At 44.2% G+C, this 27198-nt stretch overlaps 1 protein-coding gene across 8 annotated transcripts in view; it reads right to left on the bottom strand.

Moving 5' to 3' along the window:
* The window catches only part of MMEL1 (membrane metalloendopeptidase like 1), a 59371-nt gene that overhangs the window by 31525 nt on the left and 648 nt on the right, over positions 1-27198 (bottom strand). For 2 of the 8 annotated variants that reach the window (XM_074975378.1, XM_074975376.1), the window contains exons 1-3: positions 15423-15998; positions 15110-15273; positions 2403-2462 (exon numbers count right to left, since the gene is read on the bottom strand). In XM_074975378.1, coding sequence (XP_074831479.1) covers positions 2403-2462; positions 15110-15273; positions 15423-15472 — 274 coding nt within the window. In that variant the 5' untranslated portion in view covers positions 15473-15998. Of the gene's footprint in view, positions 1-714; positions 877-2402; positions 2463-15109; positions 15274-15422; positions 16000-24768; positions 25276-27198 lie in introns of those variants that run through there. The other 6 variants (XM_074975379.1, XM_074975377.1, XM_074975373.1 and 3 more) reach the window with 5 other exon arrangements.

Here is a 27198-nt window from a genome sequence, read left to right on the forward strand (position 1 = left end):
GTTTGCTGGTAGGGCTATTCAGACAAACCCTCCTAGACACAGGTTAGACTGAGCTTTTGGGAGCAGGGACCATCTTTGTGTTCTGTGTTTGTACTGCACCGAGCACAATGGAGCCTGCTCCAAGACTAGGGCTCTTAGGTGTTGTGTAATACAGCTTTTGCTACTACTAATATTCTGGCAAAGGAGTGCTTGGGCCGGCATAGCTTATACCAGTCCCCCAAATGAAATAAGCTATCCTGCCAAAAGGATGTTTTTGCCTGTATAAGTGCGTCTACACAAGGGCTTTGGCTGGTATAAAAATGTTGTAAGAAATCACACCCCTAACTGACATCACCGTACTGGCAAAAATTGCAAAGTCTAGACCTGGCCTGAGACGCATGGCTTTTTTCAAGAGTCCGGATCAGATCCTCCGATGGTATGAATCAATGTCACTCCATTGACATGAATGAAGCTATGTTGATTTATGAATGAGGCTCTAGCTCTTGTTGAGGAAGCCATGACTAAAAATTACTTCGACCCTCTTTCATGGTTTTACAGACCATGGGGGCAATGGTATTTTTTGGGGTAGGGGAGTGAATGCATTGGTTTAATGCAGATTTAATTGTGTTGGCTACCACTTCTTGGGAGCGGGTGGGCGGATATATCTTTAGTTCAAACTTCTGATGCTCAGGCTCGTTATTTTGCATACATGCTGTAACCCTGTCCCAGTCCTACCTTTCAGGATGATCTCCAGTTCATCTCTCAGTATGTCAAAAATGCTGTATCTCGAACTGGTTTCTGGGATGACGTGCCGGTTTAGCCAGCCCCCACAGGCGTACTGATAGAAGTCTGTGCAAGGCTCAATCATTGGATCCATGTTCTGAAGTATTCTAGCAGCTACAAGAAAAGGAGTATTTGTGGCACCTTAGAGACTAACTAATTTATTTGAGCATAAGCTTTCGTGAGCTACAGCTCACTTCATCCGATGAATTGGTTAGTCTCTAAGGTGCCACAAGTACTCCTTTTCTTTTTGTGAATACAGACTAACACGGCTGCTACTCTGAAATCTAGCAGCTACGTATCACAAAAACTAGATATCTGAGTTGCATCGGATGTCCAAGCTGCACATAATGCTCCGAGGTTATTCAGGGAGGGGTCACTGCTCGGTTCCCTCCCTGAGCAGGGACACAGGTATGTTTCCCAAGAAGGTGCTCTGCAGAACAGATCTTTCATCTTCATACTACTCATCTGGGGTAAGATTCACTCTGGTGCAATGAGACTGCAAAAAACCCTAAGCACCATTTCCAGTCCATTTAAATCCTCAGTGCAAGGACCCAGTGGTGTGCAGGATTTTAAACGAGCCATCTGCACAGGGCAAACTTCCACCCTGGCAAACCCCTTCAGCAGGGCGTTGACTGGCTGCAAGTGGTAGTCCCCCGTGGTGACAGTGCCACATAAAGGCATGACAAGTACTGCACATTCTGATGGAGAGTGAAAGGGGAAATAAGACCTACAAGCAGACTATTTGGTTGGGCAGGGGCTGCTGTGCTTTTTATTATGTGGTTGAAGTCACTCAGCCTGCAGCCTCCTGCCTAGGGCCATTGACCCCCAATGGTAATTTCCCCCTGCACAAAGGAGTGCCAGACTTCTCCCTATTAGTGCCAGCTGCAGATAATAACACTAACACAATAACAATACCATGTAGCTATTCGATAGTGCTTTTCATCCACAGATCTCAAAGCACATCATAAAAGAAGTACCATTGTTTTACAGATGGGGAAACTGAGGCATGGAACCCTTGAATGCTGATATGTGCAGCCAGCTTTGGGAAAAATGATTCTTCAGTCCACGCAGCAGATCTGATCTCTTATCAACAAGGCAAATTTCTATTACATAGTCTGCCCTGATTCCACATACAAAAACACCATTGAATTAACTGAGAGTGGGGATCCCAGGAGAGAATTTTTCCCTTTTATGTTGTTTTCTTAGATAGTTTGAATGAGTCTGAATGAGAATGAACAAGTAGCTGCTTACCTGGCTGGTCAATGGTAGGTAGGGTGCAGCAGGATTGCTCACTTTCAGACAAAGTGTGGGATTTTCAAAAGCCCCTTACTTAACAGCTCAAGTCTCATTGTGCCTAAGTGACTTAAGCGCAAAAGTCCCATTGAAGTCAATGGGACTAGTGTTCCAAAATCACTCGGGTGCTTTTGGAAATCTCGCCCAAGATTCAAATCGGCAATGCTAGTATTATTAATGCAGCCAAACGGGAACTTTCATTCCTTTCAGCTCCTGAGCATCATTTCAATCATCTTTTCCTTTCCTTTTAAAGGACAGACTATTCCTGGGCTGGGGTGAGAGGTGGGGACAGTACGTACGTCTGACATGACACCTCTGCAGCCAGGGTACAGACGAAGAATTATTACCTGCTGTGACACATCCAGGAGTAGTGCATATGCTGCCAGCATCAGTGCCATGCTGCGTATCTGTGGGGGAGAATAAAACCACGTGATGCCATTATTCACTTACGTAAGGAACAGCTGACACCCCGCAGCAGCTCGACTTCATTCTGAGCTCATCTGTAATGACCTGGGCTCTTTTTATTTTATTTTAAAGTAAGTGAATTCTAGTGCCAAGGAAAGAGGCCAGGATGACAGATCTAGTTTCTCTGAAGAATAGGTGCAGTGAGGCCAGCTACGATGAAAGCGTCACTCAGGCTGTCCTGCCAGGACAGCGCAGCTCATTTGAAGGGGGTGAGAGACTAGTTCGATTCCCAGGCTAATCCGCTCCATGGTCTCTATGATACAATCTTTTATGATAAAACAGACAATAGCTACTGAAAGTTGGATGCCATCTTTGGGGCTATTAAGCTGCTCATGGCACAAAGCACCTTGTTTAACTTTTTCCTATTCAGGGTTGCGGCTCAAAACCATTGTGAAACCTGGAATCTAGCGATGGTATTTTTCTCCCAGTGAAAACCTCTCTCAGAATAACTGTGGCTTTGAAAGCCAAGTAGAACAAGTTGCTTCTAGTGTGCTATAAGCAGGATTCCTCCTAGGCTCTTTTTTTCTATTCTGATGTTCGCTGTCTCTCGGTGAAACTTACCCCTGTGCAGACCTGGCCCAGTTGCACCAGACCTAGGCACCACTTAGGTCCTGAGTAAGCCCTCAAAGTTAGGCATAAATGCAGCATAGTCCTTGCGCTTGACAAGTCAGTTGATCTCTTTGTATCTCAGTTTCCCTATCTGTAAAATGGGCATTACCACACTTATTTTATAGGGATGCTGTGAAGCTTTTTTCATTCATGTTTGTAAATTGCTCTGAGAGCTTCTGATGAAGGAAGGTGCAATGTTAGTGAAGGACATTCTTGTCATTAGTTGTAAATTTTATAAACTGGAATCGGCCCAGGCCACAAAGCTGGGATCTAGATCCAAAATTCCCCCCCGAGTTTGGGATTGTTTGGTATTTTACAGAGTTTGGCCTGCTCCCCAAATCCTCCAGGATTGTTCAGGAATGTTTGGATGTGGTGTGCTTTATGCCTATGCTTTTCCCTGGCATAATTTCAGTCTCATTTGTGCTTGGCTGCTTTCTGTTAAGCAAAGGATCACTGAGGCCCACACTGGGAAAAACAACCAAAAAATCACTTTCCAAATGGATTAAACTTGGTTCTCCTGTGCAGCAATGTTTCTAGCGCAGAGATATTGGGCAAACCGATTCAAGCTGAATACAGGTGTTTGCCAAGAGTAGACTCTGTCAAAGTAATTCAGGTAGACGTAGAACAGTGGGGAGGAAAAGAGTGCTTTGAAGTTCATCAGTGGAAGCAACAGCAACCGCACCCCTTGTGATTGGGAATGCAGCATTCAGGGCTAAACCAAGTGGGAGTGTGTGTGTGTAGAAATCTGCGTTAGAAAAACTGCACAAATTATGGTCTAGTAATTAGACAGGGGACTGGGAATCTGGACCAGAGGCGATTAAAGTATTTGTGACATCATACAAAACTACTCAAAATTTGAGGTTTTTGCACATTGTACAAACTTGAAAATAGGCCCATTTTTGTGAAAAATGTTCCTAAACTGCATAACTTTTTGAGCTAAAAACCAAACCCTTTTCAATGCAGACAAGCAGCTTATGTATCAAAGGCATGAACATTCATGTGGGTGCAAATATTGGCATACTGAAATTGCAGATAAAGGGGGAATAGGAGACGGGCGAGGAGAGGAAGAGGAAAAAGCGCATTTGTCTCACGAAAGCTTATGCTCAAATAAATTGGTTAGTCTCTAAGGTGCCACAAGTACTCCTTTTCTTTTTACCCCACAAATGTGTGTATTTTGCACTGTTCTAGTCAGTATCACGGGGACCCCACTTGTGTTGGGCCTGTTTCTTTACTGCCTAAGATGATTTTACACCACTTGAAAGGGAGAGCACAGTGGGTGTATGACTGTACAACGTGGCCAGGTCGAGAAGTGGCATTTTCACACGCTTTGCACTGGTATAAATGGTAACACAATGCAGAGGGGAATTAGCCTTCTGCTGTGGGATGTGTATGACTTCCACTGAATTCCGTGGGAGTAACGTATATCGCCGGGAGAATCAGGTCCCTAGGTTCTATTCCTGGTTTAACTATTGACTACAGGAGAAATTCATCCCTGTGCAGAAGGAGAGCAGAATGCCTATACGCTATCTGAGCTCCTCCGTGGAGGGTTTAAGTGGTGCCCAAGCCTAGAATCAGTCGTCTGCTTGGGGTGAAAGAACTTCACATTGTACAATTTACAAAGCAAATTACCCCACCTTTCAGTTTCCCCTTCTGCAGGATATAGGTAACTTCAGACCTACTTCATAGGGGCTTGTGAGACTTAATTGATGTTCATAACCTGTTCCATGACCCCCAGAAAAAGGTGCTTTGAGAGAGCAAAGTGTTACCATTAGACACAATATGTGGCTATGCTTTTTCAGTTGAGCTCTTCAATAGCCCTCATTGCAAGTGACATATAAAATGTCTGATAAACACATTGCATTAGCAGGCATTTTCTCTCTTCTGTTTGGGCTTATTTAAAATGATAACATTTGAAGACCATATTTTGACCAGGCAACCCCTCTGGGAGGGATAGAACACCAAGTAATTATAATCACATTTGAGACAATCAAAGAACTATGTATAACATAAATAACGGAGGGTGGGGGTAAAATTTGATGGAAATCTGGCACAAGTCAGATATTCCTCAGCTTTCAGCTCATGATCAGGGACGTTTTGATTTCTGTAATAAGAACATAAGAGCCGCCACACTGGGTCAGACCAATGGTCCATCTAGCCCAGTGTCCTGTCTTCTGACAATGGCCAGTGCCAGATATGCCACTTGCCTAATTGCTCCTCAGATGTTTTGATTTGTGCGTACACGCTGATCTTTCTTGCTCAGGAAAGAGGTCCCTGCCTTTGATGTCTTCATGAACACACGGTTACCTGCAATGGGCTAATGAAAGCTAACACCAAACAGCAGAGGAAGCCCAAATTGGGAATTATAATTGGGAAAGAATGCAAATGGGATTAAAGCAGAGAGAAAATTTTTTTTCTGGCTGCTATAAATAAACTGCAGTAGGGAAAACATGGACAAAAAAATTCTCACGTACTCAGGAGAATCAGGCATTTGATTTTTTACATCCACAGCATAGGGGAGTGGATGGATTAATTAGAATGAGAGCCACTTCAGCCTGAGATTCACTTAGTACATTGGCATGTAAAATATGTCAGACAAGGACAGAGAAGTCTCATTACTCAGAGTTTTCTCCTCCAGTAACAGTCAATATAAAAGCTGGACTGCTGGAAATAGGATGGGTATCTCTTAAAAATCTTCCTCATTTTCTTAACTGGGACCCAAGATGAAAGACAAGAGTTTTGTGATTTTGCTTCTCCACTTCATTTCTAATAGGTCCATCCAGTGAACCTGCTACCTCTTATTAGAAATTTTCCAGAGGAACATTTATCTGTCTGAAATGCTGATTTGTTGGAAGCAAAACCTTTTGTGGAAAAGTGTCAATTTCAATGAAATTTTATTGGGAAAGAAACATTGGAAAAGAAGCATTTTGGTGTGGTGGAAATATTCCATTTTGAACTTTTTGGAATGGAATGTTTCAGTTTCCTGGTGTGAAAGGACTTTTTGTTTTAATTATTTAAATTTGATTGTCTAATGTGTGAAATTAGAAAAAAGTCAACGTCGGAAGGAAACATTTTGATTTTATCAAAACAAAATGTTTCGATTGACCCCAAATGAAACTTTTGGGGGGAATTTTATCTTGTGGGGAAATTTGAAATGTTTTGTTTTTATTCAGCTTCAGTTTCCATCGGGCTAGGTGCTGTCTGAGCCCTTAACCACAAGCTCGTCCTTCCTCCCTCGTTCATAGCTGTGTGCATCCTCGAAGCGACCTGGGCATCACGGAGGTTCAGAGACACAAACACAAACGTTCTTTATCCAGCCCATTCCAAACATGCACAGTTGCTGGTGCAACACATGCCGCAAAATGACTATGATCAAAGAAAAGAAACGGTTGAGAGTCTTTGTTTTAGTGAGGCCCTCTTATGACTTTGGCTTTGGTTGGAAACCCTACTGTGTTCAAGGAAAGCTTTGAGGTTCAAGAGCAGTTTATGGCCCTAATGCTACTCCAAAGATGCTGTGATTCATACTTTTCTAGCTGTCCAGATGGGTGGGACAGACTTGTTGGCACCGGGATCTGAGTCGTAAAATGCTACAGTTATCTAATGAAGACTTTTAAATGCAGGGCACTAACCCTTTCGTCTCACTCCATTCCAACAGTGTCCATACGTGCTAACCTGTGTGTCCCAGCACCACGTACCCACACCCCTCTCAGTCTGCAGCATCTCTGTCTCTTCTCACCTACCTGTGGACAGAGCAGCGTGTATTATAAAATACCTCCATTGGGCTAATAGTAATAACTCGCCATCCTGAAAGGAACAAGGCTATTCAGAAATGTCTCTGGCATGTTAAAGTTCTAATTTGAACACTTACAGGCCCCATCTCAGGTCAGGGCTCCATTGAGCCAGGTGCTGTACAAACACATAGTAAGAGGCAGTCCCTGCCCCAAAGAGCTTAGAATCTAAATAAACAAGACAGATGGGAGAATGGAATAATTACCAGGCCTTTTTATTTTTTGTTACTGTTAGTGACCTGATGCACCCAGAGATTATTTAGTGACTGGCCCAGGGTCGTAGAGGTGGTCTGGGCAGAGCTGGGACTTGAACATAGATCTCTCCAGTCTTACTCCAGTGATTTACCCAGGTCCCTGCCTGTTACTGGGGAATGGACGGGCTCGTGGTTAGGAAAGATGACAAGAACTAAATACACCTCATCGTCAGCTGGTGTAAATTGATTTCAGAGGAGCTTCAATTAAATGTCAACAGATAATACTGAGGTGGGATAGATTATAATCGTCTCCAAGCATCTGAAGGGTGTAGACCTGAAGCAGGGCAATGATTTGTTTAGAGTGGCTCCTGAGGGGAACACAGGTTGAACATCCAGACACATTCCCTAATGGTAAGTGCATTAGGTTGCAGAATATTCTCTCGTGAGAAAGAATAGAAGCATGTAATTGGATTAGAAAAGAGAGTGAGTTAGAAAGAGAGACGTATCCTGGCCCAAATGTCAGTTGCCCATTTAAACACAGTGCTGCCTTCACAAGTGCTCCTCCCCTTGATTGGCAGCTGAGCTCTGTAGCAGGTTGACCCCGCTCTCCTGCTTCTGAGCCCGGTTGCCACCTACTCTGCTAATCACACTGAACAGCGCGATAACATTACAGTGACCTGTTACACACTCAAGGGGAGCATTTCCCCTGGCTAGTCTCTCCAGGATGAAAGGCAAGAGCTACGATCTTTCATCTTCACCAGCTCAAAGAAAAGCCATCACTTTGTTGTGAGGCAAGCAAAGCAATGCTCATTTACATGAGCTGGACTTCTAGTCATCCTACAACATTTCTGTGACGTGTGTCTTCGACAGTTGATGTGTGTCTGAATCCGCACATGGCAGAACTAAGGCAGTGATGCCTAGTAGATAGAACATGGGACAGGGCTTAAGGAGATCTGGGTTCTATTCCTGGCTGTGTCACTGGCCTGAGTGATTCTTGGGCAAGTCATGGCATGTCTCTGTGCCCTCAGTTTCCCCATCTGTACATTGTGGATAATTATCCTGACCTTCTTTGTAAAGTGTTTTGAGAACTATGGATGAAAAACAGTAAGTAAGAGCTAGGTATTATAATTGCAGTCACATTGGCTTACTGCTCATCCTCTTTTTATCCCATCACATTTTATTTAGCCTTTGCACATCCACCACGAGAGGGTTGGCAGAAACTTTCCTTTCTTGATAATACCAATGTTATCTGGATTCTCCTTCTACAGTCTGATCACTTTTATGTTTTAATCATAGTTTCTGCTAATCAAGTTGACGGATCCTGCACTCAACAGCGGTTAGAGGGGGCTTAGCCCTTGGCAGGATTGGGCCCTATGCCAGGACTAAGGTGTATGTATTTTTTCAGATCAATTATTTCTTTTCAGTTGGAAGTGTTCTGCACTCAGCACCTGTTCACCAACCTCTAAGTGACTAGTCCTGGTGTTGCTCAGCAACACTACTAAACTCTAACCCCAAAGCTTGGATAAACAACTAACTTCAGATGGGAGAAGTGTCTAGGGGCCGCTGGGAATTGGGACGGGATCTGAACCCAGATCCCAATTTTGAAAAAGCTCCTGCTGAATCTTCATAACATGATCAACCTCAACTATGGAGCTAAATGACCAGCATTGAAAATTTGTAGCTTGAGCCTCTCTCTTATTAAGATCAGTTCATAGTTTTCAAAGCCTCTAATGGATCAAGTCCCAGCTACATCAAAGAGTGAATTTCAGTCTATAAACCCCTGGGATAGCTGTACTCTTCTGGGACAAGGCAGATCACAAAGCACAAGGTGAAGCATATGAAAGCTAGGGACAAAGCGTTCTTGTTTGAGGTGATCTAGCTATGGAACACACTTCCAGAGGAAATCAGATTAATCCAGAGTCTGACCATCCTTAGAAAATGCTCCAAAGCCTTCCTCTACGAAATGCCTTTCCAGTAGAAGAATGACAGTCACAACATTGACAGCCTTTCTGACCACTCAATCCCAGCCAGCCAACCAACCAACCAAAAAATAGTAATAAATGTTTTTTAAAACAATCAAAATACTATCACTAACCTGGACAGAATTTAGACCCCAAAAAGGAGAAGTGCCAAAGACCCCATACCATCAGCTAGGACTTCACTGTTGCATCTGCTTTCACATGGAACGAACTCACATGTGGGGGTGATGGGCAGTAGTACAGAACCCTAAGACAGACTGATAGATAATTTCCCAAAAGTCTGGCCACCATATTTTCTTCCATCACTTCTCATGGACCAGACTGCACCAAATGGCAGTTATCATCAAAGCATTTTTCCCGACCATGCCCTGAAAATGACTTGATTCAAAGGCTGGAACTGAACCTCTATCAGCAAGCATCTAACTCCAAAGCACCAGAAAATGGACCCTGTGATGAAAGTGTAATTGAGCTGGGTGAAGGAGAGACGTCAGGTCTGTTTTGAAACCTCTGTAGCATATGTGGAGTTCTAAAACGTTGTCACCGAAGTGGATAATTAAAAATGGCCTGTGAAGGGTTCTCAGCTTACTTCCAAAAGTGGTGCTTTTGTTTCCCCTTCAATTATCTCAATTACACCTCTGTATAATTCCTGGCAAAACCAAGCTGAGTTGATGCTTTATGTGATATGACCAGTGCCACCTGCTCTTACTCCCCAGTATGCTCAACGGGGCTTTGCAGACTAATCCGACTAACGCTTTGCACAATGCTTTGCCATTGCTCTTTTCCTGAACCTCACACTGAAAACAGCACCAGAGGTGGGAAATGTACACTCTGAGTCGACACCGCAAAGCTGTGTGTACTACATTTTCCAGCCTTGCTTTGCCAGTAAAAAAAAAATCCTGTTTTATCATAACAGAGAGATCTTCCCGTTGGTGTAATTTGAGGAAAGGGATGGTGACACTTGTGTGAACTGTAACCAAATACGTCGATGAAGCGTCTTAATTTGATCTCCTCTGATGAAAACTGCTAAATACAAATGCCCGATATATACCGGTAGGCTACTGATGCACAACCTGTAAAACTATTTCCCCATGCTTATTTCCCCCCCTCCCCCGCCACTGTTACTCTCACCTTCTTGTCAACTGTTGGAAATGGGCCATCCTGATTATCACTACAAAAGGTTTTTTTCTCCTGCTGATAATAGCTCACCTTAATTGATCACTCTCGTTATAGTGTGTATGGCAACACCCATTTTTTCATGTTCTCTGTGTATATATCTGTCTTCCTACTATATTTTCCACTGGATGCATCTGATGAAGTGGGTTTTAGCCCATGAAAGCTTATGCTCAAATAAATTTGTTAGTCTCTAAGGTGCGACAAGTACTCCTCATTCTTTTAACCTGATGTGACTTACTGGTATAATAGGGCAGGGATAACTCATGGGTTAATACATTTTCTGTAAAGCTCCAAAGCCAAAACAAAACAAACGTCTAGCTAGATTTCGATGGCTGCACTTTGAAATGTCCAAGTATAAAAATCACAATGGGGTGAATAATGCATGAGCCAGCGTTTGACACTAACGTTAAGACTAGTGCATTGCAGTGCGGAAAAACCGGATTATTGGAGATGCTGTGAACAGAGCCGAGTGAATAAGTAAATGTTTGGTTTGGTGGCTGCAGTGGAATTTTTTTGCTTTTTATCATCAAGACAATTAACACAAACATTTCATTTGGGTTGAACGAAACGTCGTTTTGAAAAGACACTTCAAAGTGAAATGCCGTTTCCAATCAATGTTTCTGAAACAGTTCAACACTTCCGAATTTCCCCCCACTTTTTTTTCAGCTGAAACAATTTGACCTGAATTTGTGAATAGTTTCAGTGCCCTGAAAAATGCATTTTGGGGTCAAATTTACTATTCAAAGGCCACCCAGCTCTAGCTCTGACTCCATTAGCCCCACAGGTGAGCAGGAAGTCAGTGCTTGAGTAGGTATGGGGTAGCTCCATCAAAAAGCCAACTCGAGTGACAAAATTTCAACAGAGCAACACTGGTTTACACTAGCTGAGGATCTAGCCCAAAGGGAGAGAGGGAAGGTCAATGTCATTGGGGCAAGAGCTATTCCACATTCAAAGGTCTGCTGTTTACCACAGACACGTCAAAGTTCAGTAGGAACCTGATCCAAAGCCCAGTGGAGTCAATGAAAAGAATCCTATTGTCTTAGGTGAGCTTTAGAGCAGGCCCTGGACTGGGATTCACGCTTAACATAGTCAGTAACAAACTATAGGAACTTATAAATGGGCCTTTAGACTTGTTTAGCACAACAGTGTCAGGGCAGCACAATGATTCTGCTGAGCAGTGGGTCGTTCGAAATTTTCAGAACGCAAGCATGCTTTGCACTTCATTCCCTCTTTGAGCTTTCTTTTCAGAAGGTGAGAACCCAGCAAATGACACAGTCATATGTTCAAAGCATACTCTGGCCTTGTGGTGTGGGTTTTTTGGTGTTGATTTTTTCTTTCGTCTGAGTGTCTTCCCCCCCCCCCCTCGCCCCCCTTCTTCAAGGACTACAGATGGCTAAGGATGGCACATATTAAAGCAATTAGATCCACAGTTACCGTTTGGCAGGCACTTGTTTCCCAGACAGTTCTCATCTGCAGAAGCGTTGCCAGCATCGCAGATTGGTTGTGTCGCTCTTAAAGCTGAGCCATTTACTTGTAACACATAATTGATCCACTGAAGTTAGCTTCTTTTCTTCAGAGAATATCTGTACTGGATGTCAATTTCCTCAATTTGTACACACCACTCAATTTATTATTATTATTTGCAGTTTTTGCTCCTCTATTTGCAAATATTTTAAATATTTTAAATATTTTATTTTGCAAATATTTTAAAATCTACAGCTTGATTGTAGGCTGCTCTAAGCAACTGTTGGATATTCTATTTACGTGCTGCATTGGTCAGTTGTGATTGGTTGAACAAGTCCCCTTGGGATTATTTCTGTAACCTTATTGAATGACTTTGCAAGCATTTAGGGCACAAATACCTGTGTGTAGAAATCTAAAATTCATTTCCCACAGATACTTGTGCCTATGTTTTTGAAATTATTTCTCCATGGCAAATTCAGATGGATAAAACTTGGTCCATGGATGTTTGCAATTCATCTGTCTGCAGACAGCGCTGCATCACTCTGTTTTAAATGGGAGTTAAGTGGTGCAACTTACCAGGCCTTTGACAGGTGAATATCACTTAAGAAGCAAACGCAAGCTATCTTTGGGCATGGTCGATGGAAATGAATTTATAAACTGAAGCAAGAATTAGCAGATGCTGAATATTCATCCAACTTCTGTCATTCTGGACCTGTCCCTCCTCTCATTTGGATTGGTTTTACATCCATGTAACTCCGCTTCCTCCACATTCACTCCAGTATGAAAGGTGAAAAGCATGGCTCGCTCTCAGGATTTCATTGTGGAGCTTGTGATCATATTTTTGTTAAAGCCCCAGCACCTGGAGGCACGTGATTGCCTGAGAAACTCAGCTTTATTAAAAACAAAATTAAGTTTCTAAGCTTTATGGGGCAGGGACTGTCCTTTTCCTCCATTTGTACAGCGCTTAGCACAATAGGGTGCTGGTCTGTGGCTAGGGCTCCTAGGTGCTACTGCACTACAATGAATAAATAAAACAATAATAATAATGTTAACGCTTAGGGTTGTGGAGAAAATCTTACAAATATTACCTGTGAGAACCCTAAAGGCTCTGAAACCAGAAACAAATTTTTTCGAACAGTTGGGGTTGGCAATAATGGGAGAATTTCATTTAAATAGCATTCATCAGTGTTTTTATAAAGGTTGACTGTGGCTTGACATACTCTATTATGATAGGATCAGTGTTAAGATGCTTTTGGGACCAAAGCCTGTGTGATGCAGGGATGGAATTTTTGGGGTTGTGCTAATAACTCTCATGCTATTCAGGAAATGTCCCTGAGGCTGATCCTTTGGGAAGGTAATGAATGGGGGAAATCATGTAAAGGACTCTGGCATATTCAGATCAAAAGTACATCCCTTCACCTTTGTCTTCCTCCCTGTCTACCCTCCTCCCAAGATCATTCTGCAGTTGTCTCTTTCCTCTGCTTTTGGACTTATTTGGGCCCGGCATTGGGGATATAAAGGCTTCTTTAGAGGTCAAAAATCCCTCAGATCTCTTACGAAAAGATTCATCAGTGCTGGTCCAAAAGAGTGTTGTCACACGGCTGCATAAGCTGCAATGTTTTGCAACATGATTGGAACAATGAGGGGAAAGAGGACATATGAGCCTATTAATTTTCAGCTGGCTAAATAGCATTTTCTGTAAGAAGCATTTCCAGGGAAGTGTCATTTTGATGAAGACTGTATTTGGCTGTAGCTGTGAATCTGCGTACCTTTTAATTAGAAATCAAGGACCCTGTTCCCATTTCCAACCTTAACACTCGTGTGTAATTAAAATAAAATAAATAAACACCAAGTAAAAGTTCTTGCTCCCATCATGAACATTCTGTCCAAATGGCATTTCCCCGTTGCTGTGTTACTGGGAGTTACAACCCTGGAGCCTAGATTTGAGCAACGCCTGCTGCTCTCTTGTTAACGTATATTCAAGGAGAGATTTACCCAGACTCTGCTCTGCATTTGGTGAAAGACTTTCTAGTGACCCTTGTGAGGGGGCCTAAGATTGTCCAGCTGCAAGCTGTCCAGGTTATCCCTCTCAGCTGACTTTTTACTTCATCTGAACCTGGAACAGAGCAGCCCCACAGGCAAAGCAAACTGCCAAACAGATTTGACAAACCCTTTGTGGAGCCAAACATTTGAATTCTGCTCCAGCTCAGTATTTAAAGACACTAGATCCTCCCCTTGAAATGGAATTTCAGTTCTCAGTAGCACACGAAGCCAGCGGGGATATTTTTTCTCACATCTCCAGGGGTAACAGATTAAATATGAGAAACTTTCTGCTGAGCATGATGAGTGTCAAATGCTCAGGAGTTTTGTCCCGAATTGTAACAAATGCTGATAACATTCATTTGCTAGTGGGAGAAGAGTACAAGCAAAAACAAAAGGAGCCTTTTACATGAATTGCTGTTTGGAAACTGGCAGTGTTGGAGTACTTCTGAGTGCCTTAGAAAGCAATTCGCTGCAGGTAGGGAATGCAGATACAATATATAGAGAAGAAACCCTGCCTTGCTTTAGTGTTGACATTAGAATTCATTTATTTCATTCTCAAGTATCTCAACAAAGCTCTGAAATCAAGAGGTATTCAGGGAAGTGACAAACAGGAGGCAGGTGCTGCTACAAACCCTGCCTACATTGCTTAAAGGAACACTTACGAAAAATTGTTTTGCAATTGAGGTGCCACTGAAAAACATGGTGTTATGGGGACACTTTCCATTTAACACACTTCGGCAACGTCCACCCTGGCAAAATGGTCACATGAAAGTCACTGAACTGCATCTCACCGACATTTCAAACAGCCCTGCGCGCCCTCATTTATGTTACCTCTCTTCGCTAGCATTTTTCAAAGCAGCTTTTACACTGAAATAAACAACGCCCCAGGTGGCTCTGGTAGGCAGCTGTTGCTTTCAAACTTCTGCCTAAAAGGAATTTAGACTCTCAGGCTTCTACAAATACACAAAAATACCAACTGTTAGAATTTACGCACAGTTTCCCTCCAGAAACACACACACAGAGTGTGTCGCATACGCGTTTTGCCCAGTGAAGACTGTGACACGTTTTGGTCTCTGTCAAATCAAATTTGCTAGATCTTGGATTTAATCCAAATGATCGAAGCCACTTGCATTACATAGTTATACAGAAAAGCAGGTGTCTGCAGATAAACATCTCTGTTAATGAGCCCAGAGCAAGGTGGAGAGAATGAAAACAAAGTCTCCCAGACAGAGGTGTTTGCACCTTCTCTCCCATTTTTTGATTTAGTGCTGCAGAAAAGACTCTTATGGGTGTGTTAATGAAGAACGGGCTGGGAGAAAGGCGAGAGTGGCAGGTTTCTTACCTCTACTGTTGGCAAACAGGATCACCAGGGCGACCACCGCACAGGTCATGAGCAGCAACAGGACAGACAGACCGATGGTCACAAAGCTCCAGGATTTCTTCCCAGATTTTGTCGATTTTTCCACAATATCCATTTGACTTTCTGATTTCCCCATTATTGTAACTCTGAAACAGGAGGGGTGAAGGAGGATCAGAAATTAATAGCACCAGGCAACTTACCAGGTTGGCAAAATCCATGGTTGCTCAGGCAAGAGGGGACACAGAACATCACCACAGGGAAGGGCAGGGAGGGAAATCAAACACTTAATGATTACATGGACTTATCCATTTGGTTGTCCACAGATTTCCCAACTTCATTCTCCATCTCCAGTGCCTACAGAACTGACTGCGCTCTGTATGTGCTGGTGGGGGCTTCCCGCCACAGCCCCAGTTCTCCTGGTGGGGCAGTGCCCTAAGAAGCCCTCCCTGGGCCGTGTAAGAAGAGTCTCATGATCAATTTGGTCAACTCCCTTACCCCCACCGGGGAAGGCAAGTGAGTGACTCACCCCTCCACCCTTTCAACCGGTGTCTTGCTGCTCTCAGGACCTTCTCAAAGAGCTTTTCCCCGGGGGAGTCGGGTAGCCCTGCTAGGCTCTGCTAAAAGAAGCTGAATCCAAAAGAAACGCTTCCAGGTGTCAGTGCCTTTGCTGTGCTGGCTTTTTCCCTGGCAGAGCAGAAAGTTTTGGAATTCAAAACCACCCCAGAATATGCGCCAGCCTGCTGGTTTGTGAGGGCTTCCAACCTCCAGCTCCTCAGTCTTCCCAGATCCATTCCCAAACTTCTGAGCTCAGCCGTGTGCTGCTCTGAGCTTCCAGCAAATGATCCTGAGCAGCAGTGGGAGGAGGGGTTGCGCTGCAGAGGAAGATTGAAGGCTGTGCACTGAACAGTGCGTGCAAGCAGCCAGAGATACAGTGTCTGCTGCAGACTCTGCTAAGTTTCTTCTTGCTTTCTAGGGATCCGCTTGCCTTTTCCTCTGCAGCTGGGTTTATTTAACTACTGTTGTTGTGGGCTATGGATTGGAAAACACAATGATATTCTGTGAAGAGACGCAAGCTCCTCTGAGACCAGACTGCCCTGGGTGCCGAGAGCTCCTGGCTGTGATATGCAGAAGAACTCTGGTTTGAAAACACATTAATTTACATGCTGAAGCACAGGTGCTGGAACTAGGGGTGGTGGGGGGGCTGCCGCACCCCCTGGCTTGAAGTGGTTTCCATTATACACAGGGTTCACAGTTTGGTTCAATGGCTCTCAGCACCCACACTATACAAATTGTTCCAGCCCCCCTGTACTGAAGCGCAGAGAATTCCTCACTCATGCTGCCTTGGGAAGGATTGAGGGGCGGCAGAGGGAAGAAGGAGGGCTAAGGAGAGAGCAGGTTGGGCATGTGGTTTCCCCTCAGTTTTTAAATTTGGCAACCATAATGTCTAGAGCTGACACTGGAACGGTGTACATGGGGGGTGGGGGGCAGTGGTGTTTTCTGCGGGCTGATTTGATTCTGTAGGCAAGGATGTGCTGTGGTTCGTTGCCATGGTTAATACTTTGCTAATCTTGGTATTGTTGCCCCTTTTGACCCAAGTGTTAGCCAATATTCAGGGTCTTGCCGATTGTTTCCGTTAGGAGAAACGGAGGATGGAGTCAGGTATTGCTTTGCTGCGATCCTCTTTATTTACAAAGGATGCACAAAGTCCTGTTTCCCTGAACACAGCAGGAATCAAACTGGAGGCAGTTTCCTTGTTCAGTATTTCAAGCCCCTTTTCCCAGCCAGCACTCTGCCCCAAAAAGCATTCTCTTCGCCTTCTCTCAGGCCAGGGTCATGCTACAAGTGCTTCTCTGGCTGTCCTTGGCTTTCTGCTGTCTTCTCTGATTGCTTCTGTGGTGTTTCTTAGCTGCTTCCTGGTCTCTCTCTTTCAGACAGGCACTCACACACACAGCCCCGCCAAATAATACCAAGCCCCCTACGTTTGCGTTCAGCCCCACTGAAATCCCCCTACTCACATAGCTCAGCTCCTGACTGTCCTTGCATGTGCCATGTGTTTTGGGAGGGGTGACTCCCATTGTTTCAGCTATCTAAGTCCAAAAGGAGCTTAACTGCTTCTTACACATATTGTGAATGAAGGGCTGCCAGCTGCTTCAACAAGGTTTCACCCAACCCCCTGCCTAGCAATACCTATACATAGGTAATGATTGTAAGAGTTTGAGTTCCCGTAAGAGGTAGAAGCTTAGATATGTACCCTTTGCCCTGTGAGAGTGCCTGATAGCAATTTGCTACAGAGTTGATCTGGGCCAACAAAACCACTGTCACCTGGGATAAGAGAAGGAAACAAACAATTCAATCCACTGGGCTCTGCCCCCCACAAACCCATTGGGTGATGCATCTGGTTTGCCTTGCAGCCTGGGCTTCTGTCAGGTGGGGGAATGCTGCACTGGACCCCCTCTGAAGTTAACCTTTCTTAGCAGAGATGGGCCTGAATAAAAATCAAACTGCGGGGCTGTTTGGAAACACGACTCACTTCTGCATCCTGGATGTCTGTGTGCGAGAACAACTTACGGAGGGAAACCAAGCTGAAGCAATGAGTTTTGGATTTAGTTCTCAAGAAGTGGTCTTGTGTTTCTTGTGGCAGTCAGTTCCATAGCCTCGCTCTAGTAAAAAGCTTGTCTCCCTCACATGCAAGCTTTCCCTGCATGGTCAATAGTTTCATTGTTCCAGCAGAACAGAACTGGCAGGGCAGGTCTAACTACTAAGGCACCATTACCATAGACTTAAAGAAATCATTAAATGAATGGAAGTTAGGTGCCTAAATACCTTTAAAAATCTGGCTTTACTTGACTTGCCCAAAGTCATACAGGAAGTCTCTGGCAGAGCAGGGAGTTGAGCCTAGCTCTCTCGTGTCTCACTCACGGTGCCTTCCTTCAGGGTGCCAGATGGCAATAGGCTTTGAATATCAGGGCAAAGACCCAGACTGGACCCTACATCGAGGGTGGGGAGCCAGTGCAGAGACTGGAGTACAGATAACCTGAGTTGGGACATTTTCTGGGGTGTGTGGTGTCACCCCTGGAGGTGATGCATTGCAATCCCGTCAGCATCATTGTGTTTTTAATCGGAAACAAACCCACAGTCATCAGTTTAAAACCCTCCCCAATTCAATAGCTTTTGTTCATTCGAACTACACTTTCGAGTGTGTTGCTGCTGCCAGAGAGTGCTTCCTGAACCTGGGCAAAAGATTCAGGTCAAGGAGCTGGTTCACAATACAATTTCATAGCTTTATTGTGATTTTTTTCCTTACAGTTTTACATTGCAGACAGCATGCTAACTAGGCTGCAAGCACCCATAGTAAGATCATATGCTCAGCAGAGTGTAAGCCCATGAATAGTCCCATTGAAGTCACTGGGCTGATCTAGTTTAGGGCTAGATTGCGATCTCTTTGCTCATTCTGAATGGTCCCTTATCAATGGCATCACCTAGGCAATACAGTACTAGTCAACCAAAGGGGCAAATCTGACCCTTCCCATCCTCTACTGCCCCTTACTGTAGTTTCTGGGTGTCTTCCACACTAAATAGATTGGCAATGCCAAAATCATCCACTTGTTTCAAATTAAGCGCGTGCTTAAGTGCTTGCTGGATCGGGGCACAGTGAGAAGCTCTGCAGAAGGCAGGTAGTCAGGCTGGTCCTGTCACAATGGCCACACTTACAAAGCTTTTGCCGTGGTGACAGTTGTTTGTAGTGCCCCCTCCCCTCCCCCTTTACAAGGAATAGCTTTCAAATGGCTATATGTGCTCAGCGTAACCACAATTCTCTGACTGAGTGACAAGTGTCAAGTTACCACCAAAGCAGCTAGTGAAAAATGGGGGCCCAGAAGAAGAGCTATTGAAGACAAAATAAAATTATCCTGATCAAGGCCCTGATCAAGTATGGTGCCATGTAGTCATGCATGGAGCAGCTCTCACTTGAATGCAGGACGTTCTCCCACAATTCTACAGATGGAAGTTTTTTGGTCCAAGTTGTACATGGAAACATAGGGATTGCTTACATTGTCTTACATTCTAAAACCACAGGGTTTTATATCCCTACCAAAATTTTCGTTAGCAATAATGCTCCCAATTCTGGGTATTTCTGATATCCATACAAACGTGCAATCCTATTTTGAGTTTTGTTAAGTTTTTGGCCTTGGTGGCATACAGTGGCAATGAGTTCCACAGTATGATTATGCATTGTGTGGGAAAGTGGGGTTTTTTTTAATCAGATTTGAATTTGCCACTTTTCAGTTTCATTGAATGTCCCATATTTTTGTGTTAGGAGACAGGGAGAATACAGACTTTTACACTATAGATGTTTCAGAGGTTAGTACTGACTAAGGCCACGTCTACACTACCTGCCGAATCGGTGGGTAGTGATCGATCTATCGGGGATCGATTTATCGTGTCTAGTGTAGACAATCGCTCTGCCATCGACTCTGGAACTCCACCACGGCGAGAGGCGGAAGCGGAGTCGACGGGGGGACCGGCGGCTGTCGATCCAGCGCCACGAGGACGCGAAGTAAGTGATTCTAAGTCGATCTAAGATACGTCGACTTCAGCTACGCTATTCTCGTCGCTGAAGTTGCGTATCCTAGATCGATCCCCCCGCTAGTGTAGACCAGGCCTAAGACTCATCTGACATAGATACTGAGATCTTCCTAGAAAGGTTTCAGGTATCTTTCTCAGAAAACTTTAGTCATAAAGAGCATTCTGCCTGCCTTTCCCTCCTACTGGCATGAAGCTGGGGTGCTTTCAGGGGTCTTTTCCTGAATCTCTATGGTGGATGTACATGCCAGAAGGCCTGAGAAAAAGCTCATGCCCATTTCCCTGCAGGCAAAATATTTTGTCCATATCCACAATGTTGGTGAATACAAGCCAAAGCTTGTCTCAGGCCAGCAGGAACTTTAGACCTAGTAGTCAGTAGTAATGGATGGTTTGTGCTTCTGTTTACCCTGTTAATGAAATATGTAGTTACTAAGGCTCCCACTCTCATTGAAGTCCATAGGAATTTTGCCATTAACTTCAGTGGGAGAAGGCTGGCTTGGGGCCATGATGTTGCAAGTCTATCCCAGAAATCATCTATAAAGAGATTTAATCACCAGCTTTGTTTCAGATGACATTTTTGCAACATTCAAGGAGAAATTCTGCCACACTTTCCCCAGATTAAAATTCTCACATTTACTGACGGGGTGCTTTGGGGGTCTATAAATATGACCCTTTTTTTATAATTATCTTGTAGAAACTTGTAGCTCTAGCCCCTTAGTGTGATTATCTAGTCAGATCTTAGTAGCTAAAGAGGCCATTCTTGGTCAGTCCTTGGATGGGGGACATCTGCAATAAAAGCTTGCAATTGTCTTAGCAAACTATATAACGTTACCTGCCTGTTTGCAGTATTTCCTATAGAGAAATGTAGGAAATATCAAACTACCATTACTTCTTTTCTCAAACCAACCTGGCAGTTGACTTAATGGCAACCACTGTGTGTGCTGATCCTGTCCTAAGGGTACTTTTCAAGAAAAACTTAGTTTTCATGCTTATTTTTCATTTCTACATGTGCATTTGTATTATTTAACCTTGTTTAAGGTTCATTATATGACAAAACAAATGTTGAGTTATTTAAATTAGGGCTGTAATAAAAATACCAATATGTGCGTGGAGAGTACACTTATAAAATTTGTGGATCACACCAAGCTGGGGGGAGTTGCAAGCACTTTGGAGGACAGGATTAGAATTCAAAGTGACCTTGACAAATTAGAGAATCGGTCTGAAATCAACAAAATGAAATTTAATAAGACAAGTGCAATGTACTTCACTTAGGAAGGAAAAATCAAACGCACAACTACAAAATGGGTGGTACCTGGCTAGGCGGTCGTAGTGCTGAAAAGGATCCAGGGTTCAGAGTGGATCACAAACTGAATATGAGTGAACAATGTGATAAGAGTGCAAAGAAACCCAATATCATTCTGGAGTGAATTAATAGGCGTCTTGTATGTAGGTCACGGGAAGTAGTTGTCCCGCTCTAGTTGCTTTGGTGAGGCCTCAGCTGCAACCCCATGTCCAATTCTGGGCATCATGTTAGGAAAGATGTGGATAAATTGGAGAGCGTCCAGAGGAGAGCATCAAAAATGATGCAGGGGTTAGAAAGTCGGACCTATGAGGTCAGGTTAAAAAAATGGGGCATATTTAGTCTTGAGAGAAGAAGACTGGAGAGTAGGAGGCCAGATAACAGTCTTCAAATCTGTTAAGGGCTGTTATAAAGAGGATGGGGATCAGTTGTTCTCCATGGCCACTGAGAGTAGGACAAGAAATAATGGGTTTAATTTGCAGCAAGGGAGTTTCAGGAAAAACTTTCTAACTCTAAGGATAGTTATGCTCTGGAACAGGCTTCCCAGCGAGGTCACGGAATGCCCATCTTTGGAGGTTTTTAATAGCAGGCTGGACAAACCCCTGTCAGGGATGGTCTAGGTTTACTTGGTCCTGCCTCAGTACTTGAGATCCCATCCAGCCTGACATTTCTAGGAGTCTGTGAAAGATCTATGGCAAATGAGTGAAAAACCCACCAAAGACCCTTTCTGCTGACACAGACATTTGAACAGAACAGTGTATGCAGAGAACAGGTAAGAACCACAGATGCTAAAATATATCTTACCCAATAAAATGAATCATCATTTTAAATTCATCAGCAAAAGTACCTGTAATTTGACTGAAGCAATTACAGAAAATACGGGCAGCAAATGGCTAAACTGATACTGATGATCCTTAAGAGAGCTTTGTACCCTTAGACTCAAGCTGGTTTATGAGAAGAACTTCAGAAGGAATGAAACCAAAAATATGATTTTCCCCCCATTGCTTTACACATATGGGGACAAATTCTCCCCTATGCCTGGGCACACAGAATATGGTTAATCAATGGCAGTTGGAGCATATATCTGAGAGCAGAATTAAGCTCTTAATAGATATATATTATGTGTGAGAGAGAACTTAAATAAATATATGTGTGTGTGTATAGCTATCGAAGATACATATATGTAAGACTTACACTAGTAAGAACGGACCCTATTATGGTTATTTGCACCTTTTGATTAGGACAGAATACAGCTCAGTTTGCATTAGGAGTTTGACTTGATGTCAGCGATGAAATTAATCAAGGAAGACTTAGTTAACAGGTATAGAGGTGTCAATATGGTGCGCCCTGGTTTTGATTTCAGACAGCCTGTTTCTTGATTTTTATTAGCTGTTTCTCTTCATGATGGGGAATCTGATAACCAAGATATTCAATTGTTTTCTTTAAAAAAAAAGAGAGAGAGAGAGCGAGCAGGCATCCTTTTCCTTCTGTATCAGGAGAGGGCCCAGAAACTGTGAAGGACACTTTTGCAGAATCATTAATTCTGTTGATCTTGAGCAACATCTGTGTGGTCATTAGCACAGGGTAATCCGTCATTCTGACAGTTCTTCAACAGGGCCATGATGTCCCTGTTCTGTTGATGGCTTCTGAAGGAAAGGACTTATTTTGGTCTCCTGACAAAGTGTCAATATCACCCGGTGACCTTTATGGCAAGGAGGATATGATGATGCAGCCTGGAGCATTTTAAAAGTCACCAGGAATAGCAAGCCATGAGTAGCACTTGACTCTTATGTGGCATCCATAGATTCCAAACCACTTGAAGAAAAAGGCAAGTCATCAGTCTCCCATTTTTACAGATGGGGAAACTGAGGCACAGAGACCTGATGCAACTTGCCCAAGGTTACAGAGAAGGTCATTAGCAGAGCCTAGACTAGAACTCTGGTCATCTGACTCCGAGTCTAGTTCACTAGCTGCCACTGAACCTGTAAAAATCAAATCACTGTTTAAAAGACTTAAGGAAAAATACTGTCAGGAGATTTTTCTTTTCTAGAACTTGTCATGCTGGTTAAAATTTTCACTGACTGGAAATTGTATTTTTTGTCCTATTCTCTAAATTATTTCCAGAGCTATTTCAGTGGAAAGGCATGTGAAATGACCAGGGGTTTGCAGTTTGCCTGGTGCTGCTTTGAAAGGATGTTTTCCTCTTTGCTTGCTTCATGACTAGAAGGGGCTTTGTAATCAAGTGTTAGATAAAGAAATCTGGAGCTCTAGAGAGCACACCATGAAAAGATTACAGTTCACAATACAGCCACCTACTATGGTAGGTTTGAAATGACTGTACCCTGAGAAGGTGGGGGTAGGCGTATCCAGTCTCATCTCTGGGCTACTGTCTCCTTTGGTGTCATTTTCACCATGACATCAAGGCACCAGACAACTGGTCTCCTTGGCCCCAGAAGACCCGGAATGCAGCAGACCCATGGGAATCTCAATGCAGAGGACGGGTCACACGGTGGCATGCGGAGCATTCTTGTGGAGCACCATGGAACATTGTTCCACAGAGGCGCCCGTGGCAGGCTCACAGCGGGTTACTGAGTGTGGGGCAGGGGCGTTGCCTTTTGTCTGTCCATAAAACAAGAGGCATTTCTAGAGTGCTGTATAAAGTAAATAATAGTGGTGACGAGCACCACAGAAATGCCATGTGTGCATAGTAGATAGCTTTACACCCTACTGCCAAGCACGAGCAGGTGTTTGGAGTGCTAGTGTAACACCAACAGACCCCGGTGGGCAGGATCGAACCTGGAACCTCTGGAGCTAAATGCACGAGCCTCTACTGCATGAGCTAAAGGCCACCTGCCCCTTAGCTAAGGCTGTAGCTGACTCACTCATCTCTAGGTGGTCTCGGTGCCACTATGTGGGACAGAGCGCCACGCCCAGGAGGGGTGTGAGTCACACTAACACAAGGCACGGGTTAGGTCTCATCTGGATTGCACACAAATCCTAGGTTTTACCAGAGGTGCCAACTTCGATTTCCTGGTGGGTGCTCGATCCCTGCTCTACCCCAGACCCCGCCCCCACTACACCTCTTCCCCCCAAAACCCCACACCTGCCCCGCCCCATTCTGCCCCCACCCCAACACGCCCCACCCCCCGCTCCACCTCTTCCTGCTCCCCTCTTCCCCCTCCCCCAGCACCTCCTGCTCACTGCTGAACAGCTGATCCTCGGTGGGCAGGAGGCTGGGGGGGGGGAGAGGGAGGAGCCAATGGATGGGGCCCATCAGCGGGTGGGAGGCACTGGGGGAAGGGGGAGGAGCTGATCGGCGGGGCCTGCCGGTGGGTGCTGAGCACCCATATTTTTTTTCTGTGGGTCTTCAGCCCCGGAGCACCCATGGAGTCAGCGCCTGTGGGTTTTCCACTGGCTCTTGGCACAGAGTTGAGTTTCACTCTCAGTGCTCTGCATGGATAGCAGCCGTGTAAGCGTGTCCCTCACTGTGCTGTACCAAATGGACCTCTGCCCTGCTGCTCCCTACGGAAAGCTAAGGGGCAGACAGTTACTTGTAAAGTTAAAATCCCCAGCTTCCTAAACCTAGCAGATGGGGCATAGTATTGACTCATTTCAAAGACATCATCTGTCTGGTGTGGAGCAGGTGTTGTCTCTTGTGTCTTTGGAAACAGCAGCTCTCTCCCTGTAAGCCAAACCGACCGAGTCCGCAAAGTAACCGACCCACATTCAAAGAAACCGTGAGACAGAGCAAACTGAATACCTCAGATTTCCAGTGTCTTGTGCCCCGGCTGTCCTCGGTGAGTTCGAGGAGCTGGTGAAAGGGTGACGTTATAACTCTGAACTCTTCATCGACAGCCTTTAGAGTGACGTGTGAATGGATCAGCGCTTGGATGGGCTGCTGGTTTGTTCAGCACTGGAGCAGGATGGGAGTGGTGAGATCCTTTGCAGAGCTCTAGGGCTATTTTTCTTATGTTCGCAACCCCTGGCATATCGTGGCATACGTCTCATCACTGGATACCAGGAAGATGTGGAGATGCCCAGATGGGTGCTGGGTTTGACAAGTCTCCCTGTGGCACTGCACAGTCATTGGGCATTGTGATGTAGTCTGTGAGGCTTCTGTGCAGTCACTCAATCATACCAGACTATGAGACCTGCCTTTGTTATCTCGACCCTGTTTCCTGCTGTTCTGGGCAATAGCAGCGGGGAAAGAGGCTTCCTCTCCTGCTGTCTCTGGCTTGTTGGTACTGGTGAGCGAATGTCCCTGCACCTTAATGGAACACATCAAGTAAGATGAATGAGGCACAAAAGTCCAGTCCTCACTCATGGTAACTGGGCTTGGCCATCTTGATAATGGGCAAATTCAGGTAATGCGTGAAGATCCTGGCAAGCTCACTTCTGATTGGAGAGCAACCTGAACCCAGAACCTGCACCCAAAGTAGCCCTAAGCTCTGGGAAAGTTTGGATCTGGACCTGCAAGCAAACTACCCGGCTGCCTCTTATCCCAAAGATGGGCTGAACAAACACCTGGATGGGAGTGTCCGACTCATGGTTTTTGAATAGTTGCGATGGCACCAGCGGAGATGTTATGTGACCTTGCAGTCTCCTTACTGCTGGTTTAGTGCATGCAGGCAGAGTCCCCAGAACAGCGATGCATGCAGCCAGGACCACATCTATTTATTACTGGAAGAATGTACTGTGGCAGCTGTCTCCCTGGTGCTAGTGTTGCAATTATCAAACAGTTTCTCCCTCTCTCCCTCCCCCAGACAGGAAGCACAGACACACCCCTCAACATCCCACTAACTCTGGCATCCATGGCCCATAAAAATCCTTTGCAGACCAAAGACCTTTCTTGTTAGAATGCAGCAAATGGGGGTATTATCAAAAAAGCTCTCATGATCGATACACAGACCTTCACTCCCCTTTGCCTCCTACCTACCTTTCCGTGCTTCCCTCTAATTTACTCAGTTCAGACAGGTACTATTTAGTGAGGGCCAGATTCTGTTGCTTTTAGTCACTTTAAATAGCAACCATGTTTCTCAACAAAGAAATCCAATGCACTGGGAATCTGCAAGACTTTAATGGGACTTCTTGTGGGGTACAATGCTACTTACCGTGTGTCAGGGTATTGGAACCTGCAAAGTTCTCAAATTAAACCTATAGAAATGAAATAAAGTGTTTTATCTTTCTTCTTTTTAAGCCCTTCCTTCAGTAAAGGCCAACACAATGGTACATGTGTCCATTTTGACCTATGAGGCTTTAATTATCGACTGTACCTTGAGCCCACGTAAGAGTGGGGGTCCACGTAAGAATTTAAATGAATAAATTGACATGCAAAGCATGTTCTTACGTTATCTTGCATCATAGTTTTGCTTTTCATTATGTATTTCTGTTTCCACTGCTTTTGATTTTATTATTGAGCGAGACAAAGTAGTAAGGCCTAGGCAGGTCAGTGGAGTGGCACTGATCATGTGTCAAGTCTTCGTTCTTTCCTTTAAAGCCACTGCTGTTTAGCACATTCAGTCTGGCAAATGCATCAAACCCAATCCAGGTAGAAATGTTTAATGAGAAACATATCTGAACCCGCCTGGAGGGGAAATATTTGCATTTTCTGCTCTTATTGCTGATTAGAAAGGACAACACGTCAGAAGGGGGGAAAACCTATCCCAAATGGATGATTTAAAAATGATTCTGTTAAATGCACAGTTGCATTTGGTGCAATAAAAGCTACAAATCTGCAAGGATAGATATTTCTGTTATGACTTGGGTCCCTTTGCATCAATGGCACAAATGTTGACGTATTCTGCCTATTTGCATCTGAAATATTATAAAAAGGGAAGTTCAATAACATCAGCTGAGCAAAGATCTAATGAACATCTAAAAGTGATATATTTACTACACACATACATTGGTTTTGCTTAGGAATAGAAATGGCATATAATATTCCAAAATTGTATAATGTTAGTACATTTCATTTTTAGAATCCTAGTGTTGTTTAGAACCTTCAGCTCTACCTACCTGTTTTCTGAAACATAGAACAAATGTTTATATTTAAGCAACTATACTCAGAATGGATCTTCTGTACACTAACCTGCATCCACATAGACGGTAAGGACTAGCTGGAATGCAGAAGAAAGCATGAAGCCGTACTGTAATGTTAAAAGAAGTACCATGATAATGAGGAACCCAGTAA

This window comes from Natator depressus, chromosome 18, assembly GCF_965152275.1.
Source record: "Natator depressus isolate rNatDep1 chromosome 18, rNatDep2.hap1, whole genome shotgun sequence".
In the NCBI taxonomy this organism is placed as follows: Eukaryota; Metazoa; Chordata; order Testudines; family Cheloniidae; genus Natator; species Natator depressus.